General features: G+C 40.0%; 1 protein-coding gene across 1 annotated transcript; it reads right to left on the minus strand.

Moving 5' to 3' along the window:
- Nucleotides 1-1229: 1229 nt before the first annotated feature.
- Nucleotides 1230-10769, minus strand: dhcr7 (7-dehydrocholesterol reductase). The gene is made up of 8 exons (XM_072660808.1): nucleotides 10694-10769; nucleotides 9004-9116; nucleotides 8128-8350; nucleotides 7939-8029; nucleotides 6448-6661; nucleotides 6144-6348; nucleotides 5903-6034; nucleotides 1230-4988 (listed from the first exon to the last, which is right to left on the minus strand). Exons 2-8 carry the CDS (start codon nucleotides 9108-9110, stop codon nucleotides 4524-4526), a joined length of 1437 nt encoding a protein of 478 aa, XP_072516909.1. The 5' UTR covers nucleotides 9111-9116; nucleotides 10694-10769; the 3' UTR covers nucleotides 1230-4523.
- Between the last annotated feature and the right edge of the window lie 638 nt (nucleotides 10770-11407).

The following is an 11407-nucleotide window of genomic DNA, read 5'->3' on the forward strand; positions in this document are numbered from 1 at the left end:
GCTTGGTAGTGCATCAGGGGGCCTACAGTAAGTGCTTCCACATTGTCCTAGAAAAAGGCAGCACGAAACTGCAGCCAGTTGATTTATGATCTGATCGGTCATGCTTTGTAGCGAGCACACACGTGTTTATTTATGAGAAGTGGGGAGGGGCGGCCTGAGTATTTATGTGTGAAGAGGGAGTCGTGGATCATGAACACTTTGTGTGAGTGCCTAAGTGGTGCATTGTGTGAGCGCATTTTCTGGTTTGGAGTGTGTGGTGGATATCTGTTAGTAGACACTGCATTTAAATAATATATAAAGTCATCTGTGTGTTTGAGGTTCTATTTGATATTAAACTTTTTTAGATTTGTAGCAGAGGTCATAGATCAGAACCCATATTAACCATCTGAAATCACTTCTTCAAACCTGAATGCGGTTAAGCAAAGGAGACTTTCATGCAAAGTATACCTCTCCAACTGTTAAGCATGGGAGAAGATTTATTAGGTTTGTGTTGCAGCCAGTGGCACGGTGAACATTTTGCTGGTAGTGGAAAGATTGGATTCAATTAAATACCAACAAAAAATCTGAAGTTAAACAGAGGATGGCTCCTACAGCAGATAAAGATTCCCAACAGACCTCAAAATCCACATGCCCATGACCATGCAGGGTGTGCAACTTGTAGCTTTGGGTCGTTTTCGTTTTACAGTAACAGATATTTTGACCAGGGGTGGCCAAGTTTTTGCCTGCCACTGTAGTGCCATAGAACCACATGAGCAAGCCTATTTGAGATTACATTACAGCTTTGCACAATTCAAATGAGACTGTTAACTTACTAGTTTGCTATGTGCCTCATAGCTCCAGTTTAGCTCCTTTGGAGAACATTCTCAGAGGGGTTGAGCTCAACTGGTTCAACAGAAGACCTGATTTAACTTTTCTGAGTATGACCATAATCACAATTGCTATCTTGTATTTGAGTTGAAGTCACTTTTTCGCTTTAGCCCATGGGCTGTTATATTAATTACGTTGTGATGTAAAGTGAATGAACACAGGTGGGAAAGCTCTGCAGATGATCTACGAGGGGTGCTTCTCTCTCTTTATGGCCAGACTGAGACCATCACTGGAGTTCCTCAGGTTTTAAATGCAGGTTCCTTCTGCCACCTGCTGGTAATGCCTTCCAATCGCTTGCATTCAACCAACACAGATGCCAGAAGGAGTGACAGGTATTTCCTCAAAAAGAAAGAGTACAACTCTTCACCTTTTAATAAGATTTATTTAAAGGCTCTGGAACCAGCTTCTGCATTTATTGGTCACACAGATAGGCATAGGCATGTACAAAAACATTCACAGCTCTAAACCTTCCATATCCTTTATCCACTTTACAGCCAGTCTTCATACCTTAGAATTAAATAGGCAGTTGCTGATATATGTAAACGGGCCCTGTTCTCGTTAGCTCCCCTTATAGAGGGTATGCACGTGACGTCACAGGTGGCAGGAGTCACTGCGCGCATGCCCACTAAGTGGCAAAAAAAAGCATTAGCATTCATTGTGAAAAAGCTGTTGGCTGCAATTTGCAGAAACAACTAGAATCCAGGCACCAAAAACTGTGGGAGCTTACTGAGCACTGAAGTCAGGCTCTGAAAACAGGTGGTGGAAAAACTAAGCCCACTGGAGTTGTGAATTTAGCGACATGTCAAGTTCAAGCAAGATGGAAAGCAAGCAAACCTCTACTCAGACACACTACTGTGTGTCTACAAACAGTGGAAAACACTCCTAAGATCATTCTTGCTCTCAGATATGAGGCTTTATCCTCTAAACGGGTGTGACTGAAGCCTCAGTTAGCTGGACATTCCTGGCTACACATCGCTGTCCATGGTTCTTTAGTAACCTGGATGGATCGCTGTCGAGTCTAACTTAAGTAGATAATTGCTTGTTCCATTCCCGGTTGGGCCGTTTCGGTCTGACTGAAGTTGAAGTGGGTGTGGTCCAGCGGGAATATGACGTCAATGCATGTGCTCTATAGTGTCCCATTTAAGAGCACTTGGAAGACCTGAAACACTCAAGTATTTAGCAAGAGTGGGCGGAGCTCAAGGGCTGGATTTATATTAAATATGCTGGTTTCTGTGACGTTAAGGAAATCCGTCTGTTTGCACTGCTCAGTTTGCATATGTGGACTGGAAGTGAACGGTACATAGGGGCACTTTTAACAGGGTTGAAAGTGATACCTGATACCTTTAATATTCCTGGAGAAACTCTTTTCAGGTGTTTAGAAAATAGCAACTACTCAATATACAAAAATATACATAGAAAGTCTGCACTGTATCTCCTCATCCAGACAGAATGCTGGGGTCCCTTTTGACCATGAAAATGAACAGTACATCAGAAAGGGTAGAAAAGATCTAGGGTAGAAAATATCCATTCTCACAGGTGCATTTCTCACTGCTTGTATAAAATGGTGCTGTGCCCTTCAGGGCCTATTATCCTGTTGATAACCATATAATGAAACACACATATGCACACACACACATGACACAGTGGTCATAAAATAAGGTAATTCACATATGAATCCTACATATCATCAGTGTTGTTTTCTGTGAAAGCTTGAACAAGCCAATTCATTGAGGTAGACAGCTTTAAATTAAACTGCACTGAAGTCAAAGTTAAAGGCTAACGCTAAAGGCTAAAGCACAACAAGAAAAAGCAGCAGCAGTCATCCCCAAGGCAAACAAAAGGCGAATGGTCATTGAACCCTTTTCTACAGCAGTGTCCAATTTCGGTCCCGGGGGTGGGGTGGGGTTTAGTGTCCAGTGATTTCTCTGCTCAGTCACACAGGGTAAACCCTTTTTTATTTTAAGCTTTTCTGCATAATTAAATGGGTCAAACTTAAACTAAGACATTCACAGGGGGCTGGTATGAAATTCTCTGTTGTGGAAAAACTACAGAGTCAGACTTGTTCACAGTGGTGGTGAATGGACTGTTGAATTCAAAAGTTGAATGCATTGCATTTGCATTGAACACACAGTGCCCCTGGTTTCCTTTTACCACCACTGTAAGAAAACCTAAGTTGATGCATCAGATGAAGGCTAAACAAGTAGGTTTGTTTGCACAGGGAATTTACCAAAACTGTACAAAGCCACGCTTCCTTTAGGAACAGGCGATACCACTGACTTTCTCTACAATATGATATATGAGTATTACAGGGCTGGATTTCCAAAATATACTTCAATATATTCCAGTGAACATGAAATGAGAATCTTCCTGATTTCTACAGACAGAAATGATAAATACAGTGATCAGTGAAAGTATGTGTTAAAGATTTTTGCACTACTCTTAATTGTGCTCATCCAAAAATATGGATCAATGAATATAATAACCTAATATTAGGCTTATCACTGTATCTGGGTAATATTTGCGTGTATGTTGGTATCCTATGCATTAATTTCTACTACAATCATTTATTCTAATTTGGCATCAATACATGCTCATCCAATTTCGATAGAATCTGCTGCAGTGTCTGTAGTGTACTGTCGATTACCAAGGAGAGATGCTAACTGACTGTATACACATACACCGACCAGCCATAGCATTAGCACCATCTGCCTGATACCTGTGCTGCCACAACAGATCTGACCATTCTAGGCATGAACTCTACAAGGCCTCTGAAGTCGTCCTGTGGTATCTGGCACCAAGATAAAGTAGGGCCTCCATGTCTCACACAAATTCCTTATAGGCAACTCTCAAAACTGAAGGTAGCATCATTCGGCTCAATGATGCATTAAAAAAACTGATTTTTCAGCTTGTTCTGGATCTCCACATCAAGGGTGGGGGGGGCGGGGGGGCTTTCTCTTCTAGCACAGGTCAAGCCTCTTTCGCTTGCAGTCTAACCTTTTTGCTGTGGAGCCTTCCAAGATCTCCCATTTATTTTTGAATCAGTGACCAGCCTCCTCAGTTCTGCATCAGTGAGCCTTGGGTGCCCATGACCCTGTCGCTGGTTCACCGGTTGTCCTTTCTTGGACCAGGTTTGGTAGGTCCTGACCACTGCATGCCAGAAAAACTCCACAAGACCTGCCTGATGTTTTGGAGATGTTGTGAGCCAGTCGGCTCGCCATCACAATTTGGCCCTGGTCAAAGTAGCCCAGATCCATGTTCTTTTACCTGCTTTTAAGACATCACCTTCAAGAACTGAAGGTTCTCTTGCTGCCTGATATATCCCACCTCCTGACAGATGCCACTGTAGATGAGGAAAATGTATGTTTTCTCATGTCACCTACCAGTGGTGCTAATATTATGGCTGATCGGTGTAAATGTCTATATATTATTATTATGAGAATTATTTGTTAACTTATTACCTATTTATCAATTTATCAGACCTCTAATTTTCCGAATCTACCTACCCTTCATCCTTACGTTACATCCGTACAAGGATCAAATGATCTGAACTATAAATAACTTACTATTGGAACTATTGGAAAGGAAATTTCTGCAGAAGGTCAGCACACTCACACATCTTTCCAGACCCCCACCCCTCTTTGCCATTTTCCTTGTTTCTAGAAGATGCCTGGCAGAAGGCGCTGGGGCACAGCCTCTGTGTAGCGTTTCCAGTCCTTGCCGTACTTACTGCTGCAGCGGTGTTCGTCACGGATGCAGCGGTGCACCAGCAGGATAGTCATGTAGATGATGTAGAAGTAGGGCAGCAGGTGGTGCCCACCACAAGCCAGACAGTAGGCCAGAGAGCCCATGAGGTCACCTGTGTAGTTCATGTGACGAGTAACCCCCCAGAAGCCTGAGGTCAACAGCTTACTCTTGTGGATGCCGCCGTCTGTCGAGCGGTAGGAGCACTCAATATAGGCAGGCTTCCGCCCCCAGATTTTACACTTGCCCTCTGTGCGGCGGAACAGGTCCTTCTGATGGTTGGCGGAGCGGAAGATGTAGTAGCCCAGTAGGCCGAGGATGAGGACCCCTGCAACGTGAGGGGTGGACAGCTGGATGGGGTTGTAGACCAAGTATAAGCCCTAAAAGAAAGGAAGCAAAGAAGAGAGAAATACAGATCAGCCATAACATTAACACCACCTTCACAGGACGCTGTTGGCTGGATTTTTCTGGTTGGTGGACTTTTTCTTCAACAACTCCAGCAGCACTGCTGTGTCTGATCCACTCAAACCAGCGCAACACACACACTAACACACCACTACCTTTGCTGAGTATGACCCACCACCCAAATAATACCTTAAAGTGTCTAGTCCCTGTAGAGTAGTACTGTCAGTAGAATAGGACTCTCTGGAGCAGATAAACAGGAATTTATTGGCACCATGCACCACACCAACATGTCAGGTGTGGGCTAGAGAGGTATTAAGTCCCCCCCAGCATTGAGCTGTGGAGCAGTGAAATAACTGTGTTCTCTGTAATGATGGTTGGTGCTCCAGCCAATACTTTTGGGACGAGTTGGGGATAAGGCGGGGTGGTGATCATCCAACATCCTGACCTCACTAATGCTCTTATTGCCGAATGCAATCAAGTCCTCAAAGCAATGCACCTCTAGCAGAAAGCCTTTCTTCCCTGGACAGTAGAGACAGTCACTCCAACAAAAACAGGATCATTTTTTCTAAAGGTGTCCCAATACTTTTGTCCGAACAGTGTATGTATGTGAATTGTACACTAACGTTTACAACTTTTGCACACCACAAATGCCTTGATATATCTGAGGTGAATTACATTAGATATAGCTTGCTGTTCCTCGCTTAGTGGTAAGAACAAGCATTTGATGCTCCAACAAAAATAGCAACATACTACTGAAAGTAGAGACTTTAGTAGTGTTGCTTTATTTACATATTTGAATAGTATTTGATATCTCATATTAAGGCTTCCATGTCTTCACACTCTGGGTTCTCTTTAAGGCTTTACAATATCATGATTAGCAGAGCAATACCTGTAGCGTGTAAAGGAAAGGCAGCCAGACGCAGTCGCCCCAGCCTAGATACCAGCCAAAGTGGTCGTGACAAATATCAATAGTCTTCAAGTACCAGGCTTCGTTCCAGAAGAAGTCCAGCACATAGATGGCCTGCAAGCAGAAGAGAGATTAATTAAAGCAAGGTAAAGGAAAAGGCCCATAAGCGTGCACCGAGCCTTATAGCTATTCCACAGTGCCATCTTGTGGCTGAAAGGCTTACCTGCAGTACATTGACCAGGATCATGGAGTTGGTCACATGGCCATAGAGCTCCTGTTGCTTGGCAGCGTAAGACAGGTTAATTAAAGTCCAGGCTACGATACCAGGCCTTCCATTAAAGAAGAGCTTGAAGTCGAACCATTTTCTGATACGTGGATTGAACTCAATGCCCATCATGTAGTTGTAGAAGATGTTTCCTGTGAATTTGCTGTGAAAGGCCACAAAGAAGCAGATCAGTGTGTTGTTTTTCTTTTAATATGGAAGAAGGATGGGGCAAGCTATGATTTACAGAGTCCTGAATTCTCACCAGTCCTCTGGATTGGTGGGGAACAGGTAGGCCTTGAAAAAAGCAAAAGTGGACACAGCATAGCCGAGGATGTTGGTGCACCACAGCAGCGGGATCCAGTTGTCAAAGATGATAGTTGGAGAAAACCAGTGGAAGTAGTAAGCATTGGCCACCCATAAAGCATGGGTTATAATCCAGCACTGCAGACCGTTGATCTCATACTTATTAATCAGGCCTGGAAACAAAGCAGAGTGCTGTAAGTTCTCAGAAGTAAAGTGACCTTTATAACACTATAGTATGATTTGTCAGATACCATTCAATAAAGTACATTACAGTACATTAGCCCTTTAGCTCCAGTGCAAAACTGAACAGCAAGCATAACTTGGCTGATAGTAAGTACAATATGCCTTTGAACAGTGTGATCCATTTTAGATTCATAGGAGATTCTGAATCATTAGTTCTTGAATAATTAGTAGGTACTGAATAAATAATACTTTAGTTAGTATTTACTAAATAGTTAGTATTCATTAAATTTTTTTTTTTTAATCAATTTTATTAATTATTACTGAATAACTAGTCATTACCGAACAGTTAGTAGTTACTAAATAATTAATACTTATTTAATTGTAATTACTGAATAATTAGTAGACACTAAATAATTAATAAATACTAAATTAATAGGTACTGAATAATTACTGCTTGTTGAATAATTAGAAGATACTGAATACTTAGTATGTCATGAACATGAAGGTGTTGTAATAAGGCATATAAGAAAGCAGCCATTTTGTAACTTAACTTATTGAATAGATAGTAGTTGCTAAGTAATTAGTACTGAATAATTAGTAGATATTAAATAATAATAGCATATTGAATTATTATAATTAGTACTTACTGAACTGTTAGTAGGTACTAAATAATGAGTAAATTTATCAGTAAATAAATTACTGAATTGTATGTAGTTACTAATAATAAGTACTTATTAAATCGTTAGTAGTTACGAAATAATGTGTACTTATTGAATAGTTATTGAATAATGGTAGCCATTATGAACAGTAGGTGTAAGGCTGCCTTTTTTTTACTTAACTTATATATGATAATTAGTACTTACCAAGTAATTAGTACATATTGAATATTTAGTAGTTACTAAATAATTAGTACTTATTTAATAGTAGTTACTGAATAATTAGTACTTACTGAACTTATAAATAATTAGTAGATTTTTAACTTTATCATATCATATTAAACTCAAAAATAACCAAGAACTATATATATATATATATATATATATATATATATATATATATATATATATATATATATATAAAAAAGTTAAAAAATCTATTCCACTTTTTCCATTCCACTATTCCTACATTTGGGTTTTGCTTTAAGGTCCTCTAGGTCCAGCTTAGGTGTTACTTTATGGCTTGTTTGACTGAAGAACCTACCAAAGAATATCAGAGATTCTTTACCACGCTGTTCCTGAGCTGAAACTGAGACTGGTGAAGGCTTTACCTGCTGGTGTACGTGCTCCATCCTGAACTCCACCTACATAGCCTGGCAAGAACTTGTGGGTAACATCTGGAATGCACATATACAGCACCACCTAGAGGAGAAGTTTGAATTCTAAAGTCTCATCTCACAGCTCAAGTGACATTTTCCATCAGCACCATCACAGTGGTAATCCTCCTAATTCTGCTATACCTGGAAGGTAACCCAGGAGGCGTAGATTTTAGCAGCAGTCCAGTTGAAGGCAGGGGCTCGTTTCAAGATGCTTAGTGGGCTGGCGTCTCCGTTGTACACGTCTAGCAGAACGTGGCTGACTGAGCACTGGTACTGATCACAGGTCATGATGAAGAAGAAAACGATGAAGGGGGCCAAGCACAGCAAGAGAATCACTCCAGTCAGCGAGAACCAGTCCACTTCCCTGCCACATGGACAGATAATGGATATGTCTTAAAGATCTTGCAAATGAGTGTCTTATGCAATAGAGGAATATTGATCACATTAACAAGAATAACTTTATAAGGACTATTCAGGTGCAATTTGTCCACTTCATACAAGATAAACATATATACTACATGTTCAAATGTTTGTGTACACCTCTACACTCAATGGCATGCGTGCATACCGTCTATTACACTCCCTAATTGTAGGGGGAGCCCAGGAGCAAAAATACCTATTTTCGCATAATGCTGCTTTAAAGCACAGTGGGTATAATTGGATATTTAGAGCTGGGAATATTACAGATTAAGCAGTTGGGTATGTGAATACATCTAAAGCAAGCTGAATGAACTGTAGTCTTGTGTTTACAGATCATTAAACTAATTCTAAATGTGTTTAAAGTTGGTTTTGAGAGACAACCGGCCATGTTCCTAAATCTGCATCATGCAGAGATCAGGTGGAGAACACTGGAGTATTCCTTTAAAACATTGTCAGTAATCACTTTAGTACTTCTCTAAGTGGCTTTGATCTATTAGTGTAAACACAACTAGATCTAATCTCCAGTTTACACCAGTCTTCACCCTCCAGGTCTTTGTTTTTGGTCAACTTTTACCAAATACTTCAGCAGTGACTCACCATGCTCTTCCCCACTTGCCCAGCTCCTCCTTCTGTGCTTTCGGGCCAGTTTCAGCGCCAGCGGCCTTCGCTTTATGACGCTTCCGAACGGACTCTGCTGAACTCATGGCTGTCTATCAGAGAAAGAAAGGAGAGAAGCTTAGAGACATTTCGGTTATCTAACTAGGAGGAACTGTCATAACAGTAACTGTAATAAAAGGCCCTGTTTGGACTTGAGTATTAAAGATAACATATAGATAATAGCACCCTGATATGGGGCTAAAGGCAGATGTCTAACAGACAGACAAAATTAGAACTGCTTCATTTTGCAATCTTCAATCCTTGACCTTTGACATAGTTTGTGCTTGCCCCTGAAACAGCATATATATCTGATGAATGTGATCTCAAACGCTAAGCTGATTTGTACGTTTTGTACGTTAACATCCATGTCTCTACTAAATGTATTAGGAAACAGCCCATTTAAACAATTTAAAGGAACAGATCACAGCAAAATTAAGTCTTTCCATTGCTGCACAATGCTGTCCATCAGCCAAGGCGTATTTGGTATCCGAGATTTACGCTCCACTACAAACTTGATGTATTTAATGATGGAAATCTGATTTTTATGTGGTGTGCTTTCCCTGCAGCAGTATTCTGCTCGGCACACGATGGACAGAGTGTAGCCAGTATCAGGAGTGCATTCAGTGTAGCATCAATCCACAGAATCTTTGTGGACTCACATAGGCTAGTGGTGGCTTTTAAAGGTGGTTTTCATCATTTTTTCCAAATGTATGAATTATTCAATATTTGAACAGTGAGCTCCCACACATTTCAGTGCCTGGATTCCAGAATTACAGCAAACCATTAGCTTCAGTTTTCTTGAGCTTCTTAAGCCTCTAATGCATTTCCCAACTGTAGGGGGAGCCCAGGAGCAAAATAAACAATTGTTGCATAATGCTGCTTTAAGGCACAATGGATCCAAATGGATATTTAGAGCTGGACTATTTGAGATGTAGGCTTATGTAAATTTCATCAGTTTCACAAATGTATGAATTATTCAATATTTAAAATATAAATATAATATAGCATATAGTATAAAATACAGTTACCGAGTGTTTTAATTACACTCTGATGCCTCATTATGTGTTTACAATAATGGTGATGGTGATGGCTGGAACAAGGATTCACAATTTCTACACGGCAGATATTTCTGTCATAATAGATTTATTTTTTTTATTTTTTTAACTTTATTGCTACCTCAAAAAAAAAAAAGGGAAAACAACATATTTGTGTACATTATAATCCATTCTTGTGAGTTGCATTTTCACCACCACTGTAAACGATTCGGAGTCGGTACGTTTTTCTAGAACGGTGCAATTCACATCAAACCGATTCATTCTGAATGAATGAATTTCCACTCGTAATATTAATGGATCCTTTTACACGATCGAAGTGAAGCTTCTAAGCTGAGTGTGAACTTCCACCACCACCTAATGCACCCATAAATGTCAAACCTGAATAGACCGGACATTCACTTTCTGTTTAGGAGACTGCAGATCAAACGTCCAGTCGAGCGCTCGGGAAGCGTGGATGTGATGCTACTCAGCCCGTCCATAACATTAATGCTCCCCTTTGCTCTTAATAAAGTGGCGTAAAATGTTCATTAAAATAAAACTCAAAATATTAATAAACATAAAAGAATCATACTTACCTCTCTGCAGTAATAGTGGGCTGCAGGCCTGTCAATCTTAGCGCTTTCCAGATGTTGGCGATGAAGCGCAGAAAAATGGGATTGGACCTGAATTCCAGCTCCGCACATGCACTGAGGAGGGACCCTTCTCCTCCAATCAGGGAAGAGCGCAGCTGACACCTTCATCTGTGATTGGACGGCGGAGGTCTGAAGCCATAAGCACCTGATCAGGCCTTAGCCCTGTTTCACCAGGAGCGTCATTCCGCGCTGAGATTACGCAGTGTGTATTAATGATGGCATATTAAGTTTTTATTTTATTTTTATTTTTATCAAGGTAATATTAATTAATTTGTATGTATATGTATATGTATATATATATATATATATATATATATATATATGTATGTATGTATGTATGTATGTAGTAAAACAGTGCAAACAGAACAACAATAAATAAACAAAATAAAGTAAGTAAAATAAAATGAAAAATGTTATATATATAGCTGTATAGTGTTGCTTATTTTTATTTTGAGAGTAACACTGTAAAACATCCTGTATAGAAATGTCCTCGTAAAGCCTGTGTATACCATGTATACTATTGTTCTCTCTATATTGTGTATTGTCTGTAAATTATTTGTAGCTGTATATTGTTAACACTAGAGAGTCACTAACAGCACCTGATTCTGATCCTGACATATATATATATATATATATATATATATATATATATATATA

This window comes from Salminus brasiliensis, chromosome 17, assembly GCF_030463535.1.
Source record: "Salminus brasiliensis chromosome 17, fSalBra1.hap2, whole genome shotgun sequence".
NCBI lineage: Eukaryota > Metazoa > Chordata > Actinopteri > Characiformes > Bryconidae > Salminus > Salminus brasiliensis.

What these genes read in the sequence shown, in the direction of transcription:
- dhcr7 (XM_072660808.1), bottom strand. Translation starts at nt 9,110, where the DNA reads ATGAGTTCAGCAGAGTCCGTTCGGAAGCGTCATAAAGCGAAGGCCGCT. An exon ending in CCCACCAATCCAGAGGACTG is followed by an intron (nt 6,349 to 6,447) that starts GTGAGAATTCAG and finishes GGCCTTTCACAG; the next exon opens with CAAATTCACAGGAAACATCT. An exon ending in CTTTCCTTTACACGCTACAG is followed by an intron (nt 4,989 to 5,902) that starts GTATTGCTCTGC and finishes CCTTTCTTTTAG; the next exon opens with GGCTTATACTTGGTCTACAA.